Source organism: Copidosoma floridanum, unplaced genomic scaffold (genome assembly GCF_036245765.1).
Source record: "Copidosoma floridanum isolate Cflo_tuat_1 unplaced genomic scaffold, Cflo_Japanese_pri ptg000009l, whole genome shotgun sequence".
Classification (NCBI taxonomy): Eukaryota; Metazoa; Arthropoda; class Insecta; order Hymenoptera; family Encyrtidae; genus Copidosoma; species Copidosoma floridanum.
The window spans coordinates 7,799,576-7,820,309 of NW_028321886.1; the positions used below are offsets into that span (position 1 = coordinate 7,799,576).

Genomic DNA, 20,734 nt, shown 5'->3' on the forward strand with positions numbered 1-20,734 from the left:
CACGTGATCGGATTTTAATTGATTATAATTAAAACCGGACATTGTAAGCGTTTATTTTATCGTTTTTTGTATGTTTGTTTTTTTTTCGGCGAGCCTAATCGTCAATGTTAAAAGACACACTCGGTATCACTGTTATCGCCAATCGGTGCCATTAAGTGCCCAAAACAGTTTTTCAACGTGACCAACTGGGGTGCCTATTTTTAACACCTGTATTTATCTTTCTCCCGAGAGACAGTAATAATCTCATGTTTATCGGGACGTTTTCTATTTTAACGTTTTAAAAACACGAAAACATATACATTCGCGCGCGGAAGAATATAATATACAGCGCGTGGGTCCCGAGAGCTGATCACCCGTTTCCGCGAACGATAATTTGTCTTGTTATTCGCGTCCAATGACAAGTAGGTTGCGTGTGGCACGGAAAACAAGAAAATTCATACAGCTTCCTGGGGCGCAAATCAACGTTCAACTTGACGCCACTACCAAGGGGGGGCGAAAGAAAGAGACAATTAGACTCGTTTTCCCGGAAGTCCCGCAGTTATGGCAATAAAGACCCGCACCGAGTACATCTTTTCACCCTATTTGTAACCAGAGAAAAGACAATCAATTTTCTCTCAAAGGACGAGACTCTCCTCGAGATTTATGGCGATGCAACGGTGAAAACGTGTCTATTCTACTATTCCTTTTGTTGTTGTAATGCACACTTTCGAGTTATTTTTTTTTTTTCATGTTCTCGTTTCTGGTAGGAATTTGGGCTCTAGTTTTCTGACAAAATTTTTTGTTTTGTTTATTAAAGATACGAGTAAAATCATAAGACCCGATGCGAAATCTCAGAAGCGACGTGTAGCAGGTGCGAGTGTATTTACGAGGGCGCGCAGTTGCGGCTTTGTTTGAGGAATTCGCGCGACCGCGGGATCGTTTTTCCGAGTCAAAAGTGAGCGCGTGGCTCTTTTTTGTCCCGCGTGGCACGCGCGTTGTGTGAAAAATACAAAAGGTCATATGTTTGTAATAACATCGTTAGCTCTTTGTGCGCAACTTGGGCGTTAGTCAACAAACATAATACACACTCTCTTGTGCATACATGCATGTATATAAATATACATTCATACTTATTGTGTGCACAAATTATATTTTTGCAGCGGCACTTGCCTCTCGTTGAATAATCGTACGCGAGTCCACCGGGGGAATAAACGTTCATTGAATTTTCTTGTAAGTTGAGAAAGAAAAAAAAAAAAATCTACCATGACTAATAAAATTTACCGATGATTAATTGCCGATCTGTAAAATTTATACGTTTTATCAAGCTCACCGTGCGTGTTTGTGCTGCTTATTTTATCATAAACATTATTTCAAGCGGTTACTTTATAGCGATGATAATAACAATGACGCGTGAATAATTTAAGAAAAGCCAAGCCCGCGAATGTCTCTGCGAATGAGATTTTAATTGGTTTCGCGTGAAAAAATCAACCGGCGCGCGATAATGTGTGTGTGTGTGGTCGTTTGCAGCCTACATCGACCCATTGTATTATGGAAATAAGTATCTCACACTTTTATGCGACTGATGTTATTATACCCGTTTGCGTTTGATGCACGTATATGCATTTATTCATGATAAAATATAATTTAATTTTACCCCACCGCGTATATAATATTGTAGTCTTGACATACTTGTAGATTTTATTTGCAAATTAAATAAAAAATAATATAACTGTCGGTGTATAATCGTGGAATCAATGCCGGGTACGCGGTGTTCAGCGCTACTCTACATTTTACGAGTCTAAGGACTTATCACGCACAGCTGTGATTACTATTCATTAATTTATTATACCTGTATTGCTTAATTGGGAGAATTGATGCTTCGAAGGATGCGATAAAAAATAAAATCCAGCAGCTTATCAGTGCTGATTTTTTTTGCCGTCAATTATTAACGATGACTTTCGTGTAATAAAAAAATTAAAGTTTTTTCCAGAGAGATAACACGTTTAATAATTTATCCAGTACTTTTTCTCTTAGTTTTATAAATAATTACTTTTTTTAGTCATTACGCGGTCTGCAAATCAGAAAATCATCCAGTGAATAATCAAATTAAAATAATGTCATTCGAGATCTCGAACAATTATGTTTAAAGTTATAAAATAATGTCGAAGCAAAAATACAATCTATAAATAACACTTTGAGTAAATCGTATGCTTCACTACAAAAATATACATTCTAAATAAACTTTTTTTTTTCTCTGACAATGACTTTACGTTGATACAAGTGACCCTTGTACAAAAATAGAAAAAAAAAAAAGGAATTTAATACATAAAATAACTCTGAACAAAGTTTACGTTTATTTATAAAAAGCAAGTAAAATATAAATGTACGTTTTACCAGAAAACAAAAAAAAAAGAATCTGATCTGCCGAAGAATTTCGTAAGGATGCAGTATCGCGTACCGATTATCGTCAACCATGCAATTTGCCAAGGCAAAAATTCCAGCACGCGCATTGATAAAAATTCGCACGACCTCGTAGCCGGCGGCGCGACTTGATTTCGTTAATTCTCCGAGTCGAATCCTCCCTACTCCTTTTCCAGACCGGCTAAATTAATAATAGGATGTGGCCCAAGATAAAAAAAAAAAATGAAGAGGCGAGGAGTGCTCGTCGTCTCCCCAACCTCGGATTGCATAATTTTCTCTCTCCACCGAAAGTACCCACTTGTCCCACGTATATTTAAACTATTCCGACATGTAATGAATCTACGACTCTTTAATTCTTTTCTCTACACTATATAATACTTTTACCGCTATACCATACAATTTAGAGTTTTTTCACCTTTATCACTATAATTGACACAATGTATAGTCTTTTGCGGCAGATCATCTTTATTTTGCATGTATTGTTTTCTTGTTGCCTTATACCCGATAATACAAATTGTTGAACTGAAATTACTTATCAATTACTCGTTTTATACTCTCATTGTATACTTGGCGATGTATTTATATAATTATACTTTTGTTGCGCTTAAACTTATACTTTCATTTTTACTTATATATACTAATCTGTTGTTTGCATTTATATATATTTCCAACTAATTTCTTTTCAACGGCCGCTAGTTACACACTGTTTGTATAAATTACCGTTAACTACTCTGTAATTATATTTTTGAGGCCATACGTGGTTTTACCACCTGGCCTAATAAAGACTTGTATCAATATCAAATAATTAAAAATCACGCCCCTGATTTGGATTTATAATCTAGAACGCGTTACCCATTGCCAGACAGATGTGGTTTTCGTAATCTCCACACCTTTTTTGTCTTTTTTGTTCTCGGACAAAACCACCGGCGAGCGGTTATTTTTTTTTTTGTTTCGCGGTCACATTTCACTTTTTTCCCTCGCCAACCCACCCACGCGCCGAGAAATTGGGTCGCGTCACCGTATACTTATTCTGCGGTGGAAGGAAAAAAAAAAAAAAAAAAAAGCAGCAACCAACCTGTTGGAGATGGTCCTGAGACCCGGTCGCCTGATGAACGCGATGAGGAGCGTCGCGTTGAGCAGTATCGAGCCAAACAGCACGAGGCCGAGGCCGGCGACGCCTCTGTAGGCCCACCATCCTTCCAAACCTCCCAGGCTCGCAAAGGATTTGGCTCCAGCGTTTTTACCGCCATCCATTCATAAATGATTCCACGTCCCTGCAACCAAAGGAAATCATACGCGTGGTATTATAACACTTTGCATATTATAAAGATACGCGAAATCGTCGGCTGCACGGGAGCGACGCCGAGCAAATTATTGGGTATATAACGCAGACGGGGTATGGACGAGGAACTGGATTTTCAACTTTTTTCTTCTTCTTCTTCTTCTTCTTCTTCTCTAATACGCCGTTCTTTCGATCGGAGGTATTTTTTTTTTTTTTTTGTTGTTGGAACACGAGAGTATACCGATGTTTCATTTATTTGTCAGTTTCGAGAATCGCGTTTGTTTGTCGAAACGTAATAACGAGCTGACGTCGCGTATAGTGTTCAGGGCCGTGTTTCGTCTAGGGTACAAGTACGGCTGTTAATTGATGCGAATGGGAAAAAAAAAAAAAAAAAAAATCAAGTCAGCGGTTCATGCATATACGAGAGGCGAGGGGGGTGGGGGTATCTGGTTTCACGGATGAATGTTGACGCAATCGCAAATGGAGGGTATTTACATCTCGCTCGCGGCGTTTGTATCAAATGGATTTTGAGGCTCTTGGACGTGACTCGCGCGTCTCAAGATTAGCGCTTTCGTGAAAGCGATCCAGCCTCTCGAGAGGGGGACTCTTCAAGGAATCCGCGCGAACAAAAAGAGCCGATTCAGCGCGACGCGTGTGTATATATTGTACTTGCGCGTGTTGGGTGCATCGTACGAGTGACCGAATCATACACATGTTTTGTAAGCGTTCCCCCCACCCTTTTTTTTTTTTTGTCTTCTTTCTCCAATCTCTCGTGTTTTATTGGCTCGTCGCGAGCGAAAAACACCGGGTGTGCGTCATCCCGTGCAAATTCGCGAGTGTTTACATCTACGTATAATGGATATTAAGAACAAGAAAAAAAAAATCGGGCGCAGTGCACGCGTTAGTGCGTCTCAAGGTTCTCTCCGAGCGTGATTCAGGCGAGGGGAAAAAAAAAAACGAGGATGAGAAATCGGTAACACGCGTATATACAAATGTGCTTGTGATAAGGAAACTCGGGATTCCCGAATAAATCCCGCGATGCGCTATTTTGCACACACCGAAGGTTAATCAGTTGGGTGAATGTGAACAAAAAAAAAAAAAAAAATGATCGACGGATTCTTAGACTTGGCGTAATCGGTATATGAATCGATAGGCGATAAGAGGGTCGTAGCCGGCGCTCGCAAATGCAGAGTAGAGAAAATCGTACCTGGTGATCGATGTCCGCTGATGGTATCGACACGTGAGATCGTAAATCACACGCGTCGACCGTGATAAAACGGATAATCAAAAAATGCGAGAGAAAAGACAACCAATGAAAAAAAAAAAAAAAAAAAAAAAAAAACGCGCTCGAAGGAAACGTCGAGTGGGGAAAGGCTGACTCTCGGAGAGATAAGCATACCTAGACACATACGCGATAAGTGTTTTTAACCACGAAGGCGAGGGATGATAACTAGAGCCGATCACATGTGTGCCACGGACAGATCGAGCTAGAGTCGATACGCACACCGACTGAAAAAATACGATACACGCGAGTCTATATATGCGCGTGTACTCGAGGCACTGATGTTTCGGCGTTTCAGTGGAATATATCCACGCATCCAAAGCCCAATGAAAGATATAAATAACGAAAGATAATGCAAATCTTCCAGTGCCGCGGAAGTATTTCGATTACACCTGCTACACACCGATGTATGATCGACGTATATGAGCTTTGGTTTGGTAAGAGCATCAACTGTACATGCGTATACGTGTATGTAAAACAATTTAAAAATAGTCCACTCGCGTTTGGCGAAACAAACGATTGCGCAACGCGTAAAAATTTCACGCAACGCATACAATACGTGTATATATACGTACACGAAGCGATAAATATCCCAGTTAGCGCAGCTCGAGATTTTCCTGTACGATTCGATAAACTGTACGTACATGTTATGTACCGATCGATCCTTGTATGAATAAGTGCACGTTTGTTTGCTCGCCGAATTCCCAGACGACCGAATCCAATGATGCGCGTTAAATGTGTTTTTTTCACCCCCCCAAAAAAAAATTGAATCACACCGACGGCACTCGTGGAAAAGAGGTAAAGAAACGGCGAGGTATACATCGGAAGCTCCGGTTAGCGCGGCAGACTGCGCGACGACTCTGCGTATATATATACTCCCGTGATATTAATATACGGTCGGAGGGGAAAAAAAAAAAAGAAAAAAATTTGGCTTTGCAAAGGCACCGTTTCTGCAACTTGGTCCGGCATCGAATACGAAGCGACACGCACCCGAAACGGAAGAGCGCCGGCCTCGGGTTACCATATGCAACGTTATATTGTTGTAACCCGTTCGCGCGCGTGTATTTTCGTTGGACGAATTCGGTGATTGGTTGTTTTTTCAACAACGAGCGCGTGGGCGCGATTCTCGCGGGGCTGTCACCTTGCACTTGTCTCCCGGTGATCGGTAACGCCGCGCGGTGTAAAAATAATGCAAAAACCGAGCCGAATGAGTTGTTTCGAATTATTTCGGACAATCGATTTTTCGACGGTCACCCACGCATTCACATGTATACACACACACACGGAGAATCGATAAGACGTATAAAAATATACACAGGCTCCATTCGTTGGTATAGGCTCGAGCGTAAAAATAGGCTATACGGTATATACTACGAGCTACACCTACTCTCTGTAATAAAAAAAAAAAAAAAAAAAAACAGCCATCGAGGTACATATTCCTTTATTTGTGCCCGACAATCAATTTCCGCGACTACATAATATCCACGCTCGTTTTATTTCCCGAAAACCAGGGCTACCTCTCTTCCCATCTTACGACAAACATACACGCGTCCAAAGTAGTGCATTTTGTTTGTTTTAACGAGGGAGAGAGCGCGAATTATTTTTCCAACCAAATTTAAATTGCAAGCTCGGTGTATGCCGTAACTGGTGTGTATATATATATATATATATATATATATATATATATATATACACGCATGACGTTGAGCACACATAGATTCACGGAAAACGACCTCTAATGTACTCGCCGTTTACGGGTGTGGTACACGTCTCGTATTGTTATGCCCATTAATATCACCTCCCGCGTATTTACCCTGGCGAGCTTTTCGGGTGGCGCGCGCCTTTTGAACCCGCGATGCCTATACTGTATACTTTGCTTCGTCTCCTTTTCTGCGACTTCCTGCCCTTCCGTAACAATGGGTTTGTCAATATATAGCTAAAAAAAAAAAAAAAAAAAAAACGAGTCGGGGAAAAAAATGAAAGGAGCTCGAATCGTTTGCACTTGTACGCGTGCATTCTTTTTTTTCTTTTTTCTTCTTCCATCAGTTTTGCTTCCACCCGAGTGGGTCAGCCGGCGCGAAAAGCTCTGAGGTCACCTTTTTAAAAATAATCGCGGCCAGCCGCAGTGCACGTAAGCCGCGGGTGTCCCTCTTTTCTTCCAGCCTCTCTCTCTCTGATTTCTTTGCTCTGCTTTTCCTTTTGTGTGTCGGTGCGTTTGGAGGGATCGAGATGGTAAAAAAGAGTATACCCCCGGGACACTTGCCGTGAGGTGTGTCTGTTGTGTTATACGCCTAAAATTACACACAACACGCGTCGTTGCTGCGGCACGATAAAAAAAAAAAAAAAAAAAAAAAAAAAAAAAGAAAGGGGTAGCAGAGGAAGTGTAACGGGGGCAAGGATATAATGTTGTATATACGCGTGATGGTATACAGTATAACGCAATATCCTCTGTGTGCTCTGTCTATCAAGGTGTACGCGTGGCTGTTCCCTCGTTTCGCTCCTCTTGCTTTTATTTTTCAAAGAGAGTGAAATATAGAGCAGAAGGATCGAGGTGATTTTCCTGGCTGTACGAAGAAGATGTTGTTTGCGAGGGGAAAAGAAAAAAGTACACCTGTGAATTTAATTTTGCTCCTATATACCCTCACTGCATAAAATATGTTTGGAGGCCAAGGGCTCGAGGTGAGGGAGTGGTATTGGGATCGGTAAATCAATTGGGATGGTGTTTATACTTTTTTTTTTTTCTTACATCCAAGCTATCGAGGGAAATCTTTGACGTTCGAAGGGGTTGCGAGTTGAGATTACTAGTTTTATCAACTCATCGATTCGTTTACGTATAGTTTCCGGTCTTTATTTCCTATCAGTCACTAGTTGTCATATACACATGTCTTTAATCGTTTTAACTCGACGTATATTATATGAGTGATTATTTGATATTATGTCTAAGTAATATTGTTAATATTGAGTTTTAATTCTATTTTTACAAAATGTTGGTAAAACAATAGTACTGTTTGATATATTTTGCTTAAAAGGGAAAATTTTGCGACGCCAAACGGTTATCCCTACGTAGTTGTGAGGCAACATATAAAAAGCATCGATCAGTGCGCAGCAGGAAAAAAAAAAAAAAAAAAAAAAAGAAATATCAGGAAAACTAAAAAAAGCATGTGTAAAAGGAGAGTCAAATCGGAGAGTCGTTGCCCTCTTTTTCTCGCGGGAAGATAGTTGCATACATAGCAGGGGAGAAAAAATAGCGAGACCGTAAAGTTCGTGGCGATAACGAAAGTAGCGCTACACGGCCGATGTCAAGGATGATCGTGTATATATAGGTACACCTCGCTCTTTGCGCTCGACTCGATATTTCATTATCAAACATATGAGCTGCTCTATCGAAACGGAGCGAAAAACTGTAGTGACCTTTTTTTTTTTTTCTTCGACAAGAGCGATATCGGTAATCGCGTTACGCTAGTTTTTTTTTTTTTTTTTCACTCGTGGATTTCAATACCAGGCGCGGCGATTTCAAGTGTTTCGTAATTGTGGAAAATTTCGCCGAACATCTTAGGTTTCAATTGCTCTTGTTGCGTAAAAAAATATACCGATGTACGAGTCCGGCACGTTTTTCTGTGTATACTGTCTCGTTTGGGTAACTGAACTTTTCGCGTCCGAGTATCGCTAGTCCCAAGATACCTGTTGTTCCTTCATACTTTACATGAATCAAAGCACTGACGATCTACGAGTACGAGGGAGATGTTAGTTTTTTGCAAACACGCGCGGGACTTACGATTTTTCCCAATAATCATCTTAATAAGTATCATCATCGACAGCTGCAACGGGTGTGTATCGCGAGGCGCCAACGCTGTACGTTATATAGATATAGCCGATCCGTAGGGAATGAGGTGACACATTCTCGTATAGTCGGTGTAACGGGATCATTGCGATGCGAAACGCGCATCACCACGTACGATCCTATATATATATATTCCCTCAGAAGAGGTATACGCCAATGACGATAGATAGTATATTTATAATAAGTATATTTTCGATTTTTTCTCGTTTGGGTGATGCAATTTTTTTATCAAGCACGAAGTTATACGTCTCCTTGACATTTGTAGATTGGTATAGTAGTCTACATAGTGTTGTATCTTTCTGAAACGTTTTAATGACAATTCTGTTTTTTTTTTATCCGCAAATAGTGAATATATAGATTTGAGGGATTTGATCAAGTGTCTCTGGAAGTGTCCGAAGCGTTTCCGAAACGTATCTAACTTTAATTAACTATTGATGAAAAAAAGTTTTTTTTATTATTACAGCGGTGAAATAATTAATGAAAAATGCCTACTAAGTAATAATAAAAATTAAAAAAAAAAAAAAAAAAAGTCAACCCGTTGATATCGGGTCTCGAAAATCTGAGGTAGCTATACAAACTTCGTCTATAAAACGTACAACTGCCGTGTATTTTTGTGTTTTTCTTATTTACAGATGAATCAAAGAAATACAAATATTTTGTGAGGATGACAAAATAATTTATCATCATTTGCAAACATTTGTATCATTCACAAATAATACTTTCTCTGAAAAATGGGATTTTAAATTCAGTACTACTTTACCGTTAAGTTAACTGCCATATTAGATTTCATTAATAATATTTAGTAAGTAAATGATATCAATTAAGTTTTGAATAAATAAGATTACACAACATGGCACTTGTACCTTATATATATGTAAATTGTACATCAGATATCTCATCCCCTCCATCCAAGTGGCTAAGACGTTTGGCTTCCAATTTCGTTCTTTTTTTCAAACTTTTATTATACCTATTTATTTTTTATGTTCAAATTTTGGCTCGACATAATTTAACGTTGTTTAAATGTTTCTTAAACGTATACGGTTCTACGTGGGAGGATCCGAGCTATTTGTGATTATCATTCAATAGTACGTATAACATATACCGTAGTAGGTATTGTCCCCGTCGCAGTTGGAATTATCCACACGTAACGTGATATTGACGCCCCGAACTCGGGTCCCGATGGCGCCTGTATAATGATTAGGCACAATCGGAGCGAGCGATTAAAAGATACGAAAAAAAAAAAAAAAAAGACAGATACGAGAGTAAGTACGTAACGTATACGATTGTAAAAAAAAGTGGCGCGCCTCCCGATGTTTGAACTTGGGCTCCAGAGTCACTCGCATCAGCTGCTCGACGCGAATATGAATTACGATTCCCTCGGCTCGGAAATTATTAGTTTTGCTTGTGTTTGCACATGCGGTCTATATATACATCATACACACTTGGGCTGTGATAGTGCTTGGGTGATGATATAGTGTAGCGATGATTGATTGCCTTTTCGATCGAGTGGTTTCGTAAGATCGCGAAATCGGTGTGACAAGGAAGCGATACGAGGGCACGCGTGTTTTTGCGAGTAACCGACATACCGATCATCTAAATATTATTGTTTTGTTTCGACATGCATCCCCTGCTCCAGGCCGCTTTTTTCGGTGACTCGACTGTTTTTTGGTCTCACCGATGCATCCCAATGGGTGAGCCGGCCGATTAATTTCCGAGCTTGGCTTGGCCGCCCGAAGGATTTTCGGCTCGGAAAAGCTCTTTCGCGCCGAGAAACACACGAGCGCGTCGTAGAACTGCCGCGGTCGAAGGTCGCCGGTATGCAGTTGTACGTTTGACCCGTTACCGAGTGCCGATCGCTCAGTTTAATTTCATTTCATGCGCGGATTTTACCGGTTCACTCGGTCGAGCTTCGGCTTTGACAATTTTGCGATTGAGAGGAAGAAACGTGGGCGCTTGAGTGGGTTGGAGGTGGAAAAATGTAATAGACTTTGGATAATGTTATTCGTTGATTTGCATAATTTCCTGATTCGGCGACGCTTGGCGTGTTCTAGAGATTTTTAATTTCATACTCGTCAACCGTTGTTTTACAAGCTTTGAAACTTTCGTTTGTATAAGCTCAACGAGTTTTGGCGTCCAAGTAACCGAGAAACCACATTGGAGTCGGATACAAATTTAGAAACGACAAAAGTGGAGACACCTGTGCTTTACACGAAAGTAAATCAAATCGAATCCATTTTATTTTTTCTTTTAGCATTAGAATTTCAAATGTACCGGATTTGTCGTCCGAAACTGTCTCCTCGACGGAGAAAGTTTTAAATCGAACGCGATTTTATACTTTTGTGCAATTACGTAAAACCGTGGATCTCCATTTGTTTACACGGTAAACACAATCAAAGAAAGTGCCCAAGTGGGTACACCAAAAATACTCGAAACGACGAAACCACCTAATTGTAAAACAAGTTGGAAAAAAAAAAAAAAAAAAACGAATAACGACAAAATCTCGGATTTCACTCGCCCGACCCGTCCGAACTCGGATGATTAGATACGATCTCTCTTTGAAAAATTCCCACCGCTTCGACAGGCCCACTGGCGCGTTTCCCAAAAAACGCACAACTCGCCGTCCAACAACCTCGTTATACCCGCTTCGGCGTGGGTTGTTCAATCAAACTATTATTTTTCTGATTCATTTAAAGGGACCCCGAGCTGTGCCGAATGAAAATACTATACTTACAGCTTATCCCGTTCACCAAGCGAGAGACGCTGTGAAACTGCTAAACCTCGAGTCGAAGCTTTCCACGGCTCGCCCGATTCAAGCAGCCTCGCACCATCAAACAGCACAATTTGACAGACAAACAAACAAACAAAAAACTCCCTCGCCGTATACGCGAGCGTGAGAAACTGTCGCGTCAAAGTAAGTATATATATATATCTCTCTTTCTCTTGAAAAGAGGAGGAAAAAAAAAAAAAAAAACGTACACCGCACAGCCGGACAAACTGAGAGCACGACCGTCGCGGTACTCGCTCGCGCACGCAGTAATCGCCCGCAGAGCCAACGCCGACCAGCCAGCCGTGCAACGACCCAAGCCTCTCTCTCCTCGTCGCCGCCGCCAAAGTCCGTGTTAGTCGCCGGTGTGACGCTATACGATACCACGCACACGTAGGCACGACCGAGCGGAGGTGTATTTGTGTGTACCCCTATATAGTGGTGGGAAGCAAGTGGTGGCGGCATCGATGCAATAAAACCGCCCGCAGCCGACTCTCCTTCTCGCACACGCCAGAGCTCATCCTCGCCCTCTTCTTCTTCTTCGATCTCCCGAGAGACAACTATACAAGTATATATACATATACGCGGCTGGCAGAGATAGAGCACTTCTTGTATTATAATGCGGGAGGAGATTCTCGAGTTTCCCCCATCTATACGGCGATGGTTTACGGGGGAGGAGACAGCTGCGTCACGTCCGTATCGGGGGATTTTCGCCGGGGGGGATTCACTTTGTACATCGTTTTGTTTTTAATATTAATTTGAATAAAATTTTCATGCATACTTAATATCAGGTCCACAGGCGCACCTGACGCTCGATCAATGTTTTTTGGAGCGCTCGGTTACTTATACCGATCGTTATCGTTTTGGAATAAAAAACGCTATCTCACGTTTGTTGGTAAAAAACAAGAGCCATCCATGCTAGAGATGCTCTTTTTTTCTCTCAAGTCGAAATTGATAAGTAACTGTGATGAGTATTTTCGGGATGGTTTGTTTGTTTGTTTTGTTTTCACTGAAAACAACGCGGTTGATAAGTTTCGTGCTTTTTTTTTGTCTCTCTTATACCTCAAGTTAAGCAACAAAGTACTGACCAAACGAAAAAAACCCCATTTTGGATATCGTTACCCGCAACAAAGTTCAATTTTTTTTTTTTTATCGTATCGTAGGAATGCCAGCTAGTTAATTTTTTAACATAATTATTGATGTCGATCGTACATAATGTGTCCACGCGTCGCATAAAAAGCAAAAAAATTGTTAACGAGTGTTAATTGCCTTTGAATCGGCCCCTTTTGTTCGGAAGTTATTAATTTTAAATTAATTTTTATTGAAAAAGCGAAAGCTTCGTTGTTTTTCGTCAACGCCTTCCCAAACAATTTCTTTATCGTACACTTTGATCTTTGCGGTGATATTTCGATCAAAGTCCACCTTCCACACCTGCTCGCGGCTCATTGGACGGATAGCCAAGACACACAGCAAACGCATAATCTCAAGTTCAAAAGTTTGCGTAACACACACCCGCCAATAGTCCCAATGTCCATATATATATATATATATACATGCGCGGACACGCGTTACGCTTACATTATACATTCAGAGGCCGTGTGTATAATATACACTCGCGCTCATTCACCGATGGAAATCAATGTAGCACAATCCGATTCTCACTTGGTACATTTCCTTCGGCCGTTAATCAATCACAAGTAGTTCCCGTATCCGAGAGCCCCCTCCCCCACCGAAAGGAAAAAAAGATCACGCATCAGGGGAAAAAAAACTTGCATCAGGTGTAACCTCGCGCGCGTGTTTATATGTATACTTTGACAGGAAGCCATCGGGGACTCGCGCGCGAATAGAAAAAAAAAAAAAAAAAAAAAAAAAAAAAAAAAAAAAAAAAAAACTAGTGGGCTGGGGAGCGGCGAGCGCGGAATTTTCCCTCAACGGCTACCATAATGAGCATACATAGCGTGCAAAGAAAGAATGGAAAAACGAAGAAGCGACGAGGCTGAACTGGCGCTCTATGCGCTCGGGCAAATACGCGAGGGGATTTCCATTTAAGAAGCCGAGAGATATACTTAATACTCGATCGATTCGAGCGCGCGTTTGAGGTGTCGCAGCCATATTACACGCGGTTAGGAATTTTTCCGTGGAGTATACGCATGTACTGTACAGTCTCCTCGCATGGGAAAACAGTGGAAAAAAAGAAAAAAAATGTGTTTGTCCCGCGAGACCGGCCGATTTCTTGTATACGCACTGTTTACCGACTCGATAACTTTTTCACGGGTTATTCCCGCTACGAGAGCGACAAACTTCCATGTATATGTGCGATTCTGGACGCTCGTTTGCGCCAACGCAAATTCGAATATCGAATAGTGTGCCGATCGAGGAGCATTCTTTCATCGGACTCGCATATACATATATATGTATATATACCTTGCACTGCTCCTCGATGCGCATTTTTATATACAACTATACTTTTGCTTGATCGCCACTAAGCTTCGTTGTTCTATTATATTCTTTGTTGCCGATCTCTGTAGATTTGGCGTATGTATCGGTTCATTCTCAAGTGTACACAGATTCAAAGTCGACTCCGATCGAAAACCAAATAAACACAATCGCCACCCCTCGAGAGCAAAGAGGAAGAAGGTAATGAAGTTTCGAGTTTAGCGCCGATTTTGTCGAGGAAAAGTTTCTCTAACCAAAAATTGTGCGGTAAACACACACGGGGGGGGGGGTATAAACTTCAGCGCGTATTTGTCGAACAGTGGCCCGCCACGCATTTCGATGCAGTCCAAACGAAAATACCCCGGCTCGGGAAAATTTCGTTAAATATATATGCGGCCTTGGGGAGAAGCGAGGGATCGAAGGTCGAGGGAGCGCAGGGAAAGCGAGGACTCGTCCGCGAGGCTTGACCGACAAGTTTTCAAACCACCCCCGAGACGATGTACGCATGCACATATACGTGTAAGTCCGGTCCATTGAGGAAAGAGCGTCGATTGGCAGAGCGTCAAATTTTAAAAGCATCACTTGTCGACCGACGAGAGTGACGGGGCAGGTCGGGGATAAAGAGTTTCTGTGAATGGAGCCCACTGTGCTGTATTGTTGTTATTGCTGTTTCACACGTAGGTGGGTGTGTATGATGCGCGTACACGACCAAATGGTCGCCTTCCTTCGTTCCGCGATGCGTCGACTTTGTATTTTCGGACGGAGGCAAAACGTGCGTGTCCACTTGATCGTTTTGATGCCTAATGTGGTGGATACTCGAAAATAGACTACACGCATATAGAGGAAAAGGATATATTTTTTTTTTTTTTTTTTTTTTTATAAACACAGCGCTGACACTCGATAGTTCAAGCACCGGGGTAACACGCGTCATGGCGCTAAATTCGATCCATTGTGTTTTGAGTCGACGTATCGCGCGATAATATATAAATGCATTTATTATAAAAACGAGCCGGTCATTTGTATAATATCATACGTGTGTGCGTTGCTCTTCCGCCGATTGATGCGCGTAACGAGAGCCGCTGCCGACGTAGGCGACGACAAAACAGGGGATATCGTGTCGGACACGTGTACCCGCCAAGAGTTACATGCATATAGTATTGCGTTTCCCAAGTGGACATGAGCATACGATGCAAAGACAAACAGAGGAGGTGTAGCTAATCGCGACAATTGCTACTTTTACTGTATATTAGGTGCATATTGTAATGGTGCGCCAATGGGGTCTCGTCAAACGGAAGGACGGATTTTTCCGATTGTATACCCGGGGACAATCGGGGACGGGCTGTTTTAGCTCAGCGCCTCTCTTTGACCGTTGCCACGCAATGACGCAGCGTGTGCGCGACAACCGAACGCACCAGTTCGATTTTTTTGTCCCTTCGGAAACGCGATTTCGATCACAATCACCGTAAGGTTCCGCTGCGGATGGAGAAATAGTATTTTTTTTTTTTTTTTTTTTTTTTTTTTTTAACTTGAAAGGTAAACCTGACTTTTTGTTGGAACGTTTGAAACACGAGTCGTTAGTTTGGATATATTTTCGTTATCGGTTCTGAATTCGATGACCCACGAGTTCACGGAATTCTCGTTAACCATCCGCATTTTTAACGTATAAAAACAGGTACAGGTCGTCGATTTTAAAGTGAGCGTTGAAAAAAAAAAAAAATCACGTTGATGACGAACATGTTCCGCGTGTCGGTTAAAAGAGGAAAACAAGCTTGAATTTTTGTTAAATTATACAAACAACGTAAAATTATGCGTCCAGTGATAATTTATTGCGTGACAACTATTTTTTTTTTCCTGCAACAACTGGGCACTCTGTTTCCGTAAAGAAACACCGTTTGCGTCAATTTTCGTGGTACTGTTTTTTTTTTACCTACGATTATTGTAGCATTTAATGGCGTCGATTAGTACATCCATTAGTCCAATTTTTTGCTACATTCGTAAATTCGAACGTTAAAACATCGGCTAATCACCTTTTCTGTAAAGCGACACGTGTCGCTGTTGTGACAAATTAACGGATTTTCTATTCCAATTAAACAGTTGTTCTGTTGGAGGTAAAATCAATCTGTCACAACACGACCGAGAAAATCGGCTCCCAACTCTCAAAACAAACGTCCAAACGTCTCCGGTCGTTCACCGCTCGGAAAAATCCACCGAGGAAATAAATCAAAAATCATACCCAACTCACGTTAGTCAACCTCCAGATCGGATACTTTGGAGTAGCGTGTACTTATCTCCATTATTAAAAAAGTGAAATTGTAAATACCAATATTCTGATTTGCCGATCGGTACTCCATAAAGACCCGATTGAGAACCGAAACTTTTTTTTTTTTTTTTCCATCGGTACTCGTGACGCGAGCCGGTCATCAGCCGGGGACACGTTTGGGCCCATCATTCGCGTACGCGTACCAAAGAGCACTCGGGTCGCGTAAACAAGCCTCGCTCGCTGCAAATTTCGGGATTGACGCGTAGAATTAATTTCTTCTTTATCGTTTTTTTTTTTTTTTTTTTTTTTTCTTTCCGTGTTGCGTGAGTGACGCACAAACTTGGGTACCGTCGGGTGGACTGGAAACGTATACCGATCACGTCGCATACAAAGACAAAATGAGTAATTATCGCAGCTGGTCGATTTGCATTTGTTCAACGAAAAATTAATCATCCGTGGGGAAAAAAAAAATCTCAGGCTAATTCGCGTATTTTCGTAAAAAAATTGGGTCGGCGTCTGGTTTCATCGCAGGTTATACCACGGCACCCTCGACATCCGAACCGTCCGCTTCCACAAACGACCCGGACTCCACGGGCTTTCCACGAAAACAATGGAAAAGTCCATCACGCGGTTGACTCCCCCTCGGAAAAAAAAAAAAAAAAAAAAAAAAAAAAAGAGGATCCATACGTCGACGGCCACTGCGTAGATAAAACTACAGTTTTGAAAGAAAGAAGCGTGTAATCCAAGGTCCTTCCACCCGGAAACAAGTACCGGGCGCCATGGGGCAAAGCTCGCTCGTACGTATATCGTGTGTATTCCTTTGTCAGCTGCCGGGGTACACGATATGATAGCGTGGCGGCTCCGAGCGACGGGATCCGCGTGCTTAATCGGCCGAGCCTACGTGCCACACGGTACGCTTGCGGGTCTTCTGTGACGTGTGGTTTCTGTTTATCCACTCCCCCACGGATTGATTTTTTTTTTTTTTTTTTTTTATTACATATTCTATAGACGAAAGTAGTGCAGGCCGAGTTTTGGAGTAGCTTTGTGATTTTGGCGTTAGAACCAGATTCGAGTGTGGATAAAAAATATATATATATAACAAAGAAAAACGATACTTTGAGAGAACATAGTGCGAAATAAATAACGTTACTGGTATACAGCGCGCCATACAATGTGGATGGAGGCGTCACGAGCAATCGGCATTGTTCCTAAACGTATACATACGTTACAGCCGGAGACGATATTATAACGATCTTTTATTTTCTTTCTCTCTCCTGTGGTACACATATTGCAAAATTGCTCGAGGGGGGTGCATAAGCTGGGGGGAGAAGCTTATACACAGTCGACGAAGTTGATACTCACAAAGTGCTGCTGCAATGGGTTTGAGTTGATTTTTGACAATGGCTTCGGATATATTACTTGTGTTTGTGCGTGTATAATTGAGTACACTACTCAACAAGGAACATTACTTTTTTTTTTTTTTTTATAAATGATCGGTGAAACAGGTTTACCAAATATTTCCATCACTTGAAATGGTCAGCCAATTCATTGGGCATAGCATTAAAATTTGGAGCCACGTCAGAGACCCGTACGAGAATGACTCGATGGAACAATTGGAAATAACTTGCAAACGACCGCGTTGATGTACTTACACGAACGTCGAAATATCACGAATTCCACAGTTCCTATTGTGTCTCTATTTTTAACTTTTTTTTTTTTTTTTTTTTTTTAATTTACTTATTGCACGATTTAGAGTGATACATTTTTCAAATAAGTGTTGTCAGATGCAGAACTTGAAAAAAAAAAAAAAAAAAAATCAACGTATCGATGAACAGGCAGTGGGATTGGGATTTTCTTTGTCATAGTATACTTCATACGATGACATAATTAATTTTTTTTTTTTTTTATATAATCTTGGTTATAACGCGCAGCAAAGGCCTGATTTTAATAATCAAGTCTTAGACTTGATCTTTGTGCTCGAAACCAATGATTGATGAATCGCATCTTTCCCAGCAATCAACGAGCATACATGTCGGAAAATTGTGTTAACAAGAAAATTTTTTCCTCCCTCGTTCTCCATAATCTCCATCACCCGCTCATTATTCGAGAATCCAATATCAGGTTTTTTTTCTTCCTCGCGTAAAGTGAGCCAAGTTGTTGAGCGACACATGTGCGATTGACATAAAAAAAAAAAACCATCATCGCGAATTCCATTCTGTTTTCTATGAAATTTTAACGCACAAACCGGTCCGGGGTATATTATTTTAAATGTATCGTTGCACGTTCCTCTTACTTTCGAGTAAACATCATTCACTTTCCACGTGCCCCTTCGAGTTTGCTCAGCGGATTAACAAGCGCATTAGCTCATTACCCGAACAACAAGACAAACGACGGTGACGACGATGACTCTCGCGCCTTTCAAAAATAACCCGTCAAATTTATATTAGCGCTAAATTAAGAAGACGCTATATTTAGACTCTACTAGCTCCTCTTCCCGCTGCACCCGTTCAAATCACTGTGTATAGTGTTTTTTGTACGCGCAGTGCCATTATCACCAATGTAGACCTCCTTCCTGTCGTAGATACATTATACGTCTAAATATATAAGGGACCGTAACGTATACGACTTCCTTCAATCAGTCGTTGTTACTCCGAAAAATATTTCATTTGTACATGTATCTGCGTAGGCACAGGGGCTGTGCGTGGATATACCTACTTCGAAGAGCATAGCGCCTCGACTGAAAATCTCTCAATGTACATCTTTCGAGGGATTAGTACATTTGGTGACGGACAAGGTGGTGGAAAAAAAAAAGGTAAAAAGTTTCGCTTGGCTTTTCGCCAAAAAACCCAATCGATGCTGGAATGGATCTACGAGTGCGAGTTTTATTCGCTTATCCAAACTATAATCTCTAATTTATATGACTTTCACGATATACTCGGGGGTTTTCTTCTAGTGCGCTATCGTTATGTCGCTTATCGATGCGATCGTTGCCGATAGCAGATGTATGTGATGAGTTTTTCTCTCACTTTTACGAGACGAAAGAAAAAAAAACTTTCTTTACGTCAGCTCTGACTGTCGATGCCTTTAGAGGGTGAGAAAACAACGTTGTTGTGTGAATTGTCTAATTATATTCTTATTTGTCAGCACACGCTGCAGGCATTTTACTTTGTTCGCTTATTGGCAAAAGTGACTAGAGTTAATTTTACGTTATTTACAAGCGAAAATTTTTCGTGCAACAAACGTGACGTTAATGGTTAGTTTTTTTTCTTCAAAAATTCGTTATACCAAAATAAAAAAGGTAAACGTCACTCCCCAAAGAAAAGGCGTGTACGGCAAAACTGTATTAGTGGCCGATCGCATAAGGAAGCAAAACACATCAAACAAAAATGCCGAGTGCCTACAGGTGGCCCCCTCAGAGCCGAGCCTCCGCAAACAGCCAATTTCTCTCGTTCGCGTTTATTTACACGGTGTACATATTGTGTTTGTTTCTTTATTTTTTTTCGCCTCAATTCGTGTTTTCTCCCGAAACTGAGCATCTTTCCATTGAATACTCGTGCACGAGGAAAACTTTTGTACAAAGTTGGAAAAATTATTATTCGATGGCTGAAAAAATATTTAAATCGCGCTATTCAAAGATTTCAGTCATCCGGAAACTCCGAGTTGACGTAAAAAAAGAAAAAATAAAACGAGTTGACAAAAATTCTCTTTCCCTGTCGCCGTGGGCGCGATTGATCGCTCGGTCGTTACATGCGTATCGGATGGCTGTGAGCCAAAAGTGCACGTGGCATCGGCTGAAAAGGCCACAATCCCTCAAGTGCAACGTTACCCATACCACCGGCTCTCGAATTTCCTCGTGGACACAAACAATTTCACGAAATTTATTTACTCTCCCGGTAAGTAAGCAACTTGTTGATTATTAATACACGTGATGAGCGAGTTGGATCGCATCAATTTGAAATATAGTCGGGGATTAAGAGGAGAGCGCAAAAAAAAAAAGAAAAAAAACGGGAGGAGGGAAAATGTTTGCGAAAAAAAAAAAAAAAGGAACGTCAAGTCGTGGTGCATCACGTGAGCGCACGTGAGCTGACGGATCAGCAAACTACCGAGAAATATGCGGTGCTCTAATTGCGCTAAGCGGCCGATTATTTGTGATCGATTACAAAAGTTTTGCGGGGTGTACGCGGAGATTCTCAATGGCAACTCGTGACATTTGCACGCGCGCTCGCGGATATATATCGGTTAAGCAAATAATGTAAGCCGCGTTTGCTCGACCAATTTTTATGAATATGCCCATGCACGACTTGATTTGCAAATCATCCGTTAAAGTCTTTTTCGCGTGCCCGCGCGAAAATAGATCCCGAGCGAGTCTGAATACGTTTTATCGGCTTTATCGATATCCGCCACTACTTGGGTCAGTTTTTTTTTTTTTTTTTTTTTCAGTTGATAGTGAGTTTGCACTTTAACATGCT

At 41.2% G+C, this 20,734-nt stretch overlaps 1 protein-coding gene across 5 annotated transcripts in view; it reads right to left on the bottom strand.

Annotated features, from left to right (window-relative positions):
• LOC106645418 (uncharacterized) overlaps positions 1 to 20,734 on the bottom strand; it is a 35,570-nt gene that overhangs the window by 4,554 nt on the left and 10,282 nt on the right. For 4 of the 5 annotated variants that reach the window (XM_089589564.1, XM_014361275.2, XM_014361273.2 and 1 more), the window contains exon 2: positions 3,476 to 3,674. In XM_089589564.1, the coding sequence (XP_089445690.1) occupies positions 3,476 to 3,654 (179 nt within the window). In that variant the 5' untranslated portion in view covers positions 3,655 to 3,674. Of the gene's footprint in view, positions 1 to 3,475; positions 3,675 to 11,536; positions 11,764 to 20,734 lie in introns of those variants that run through there. The other variant, XM_014361272.2, reaches the window with a different exon arrangement.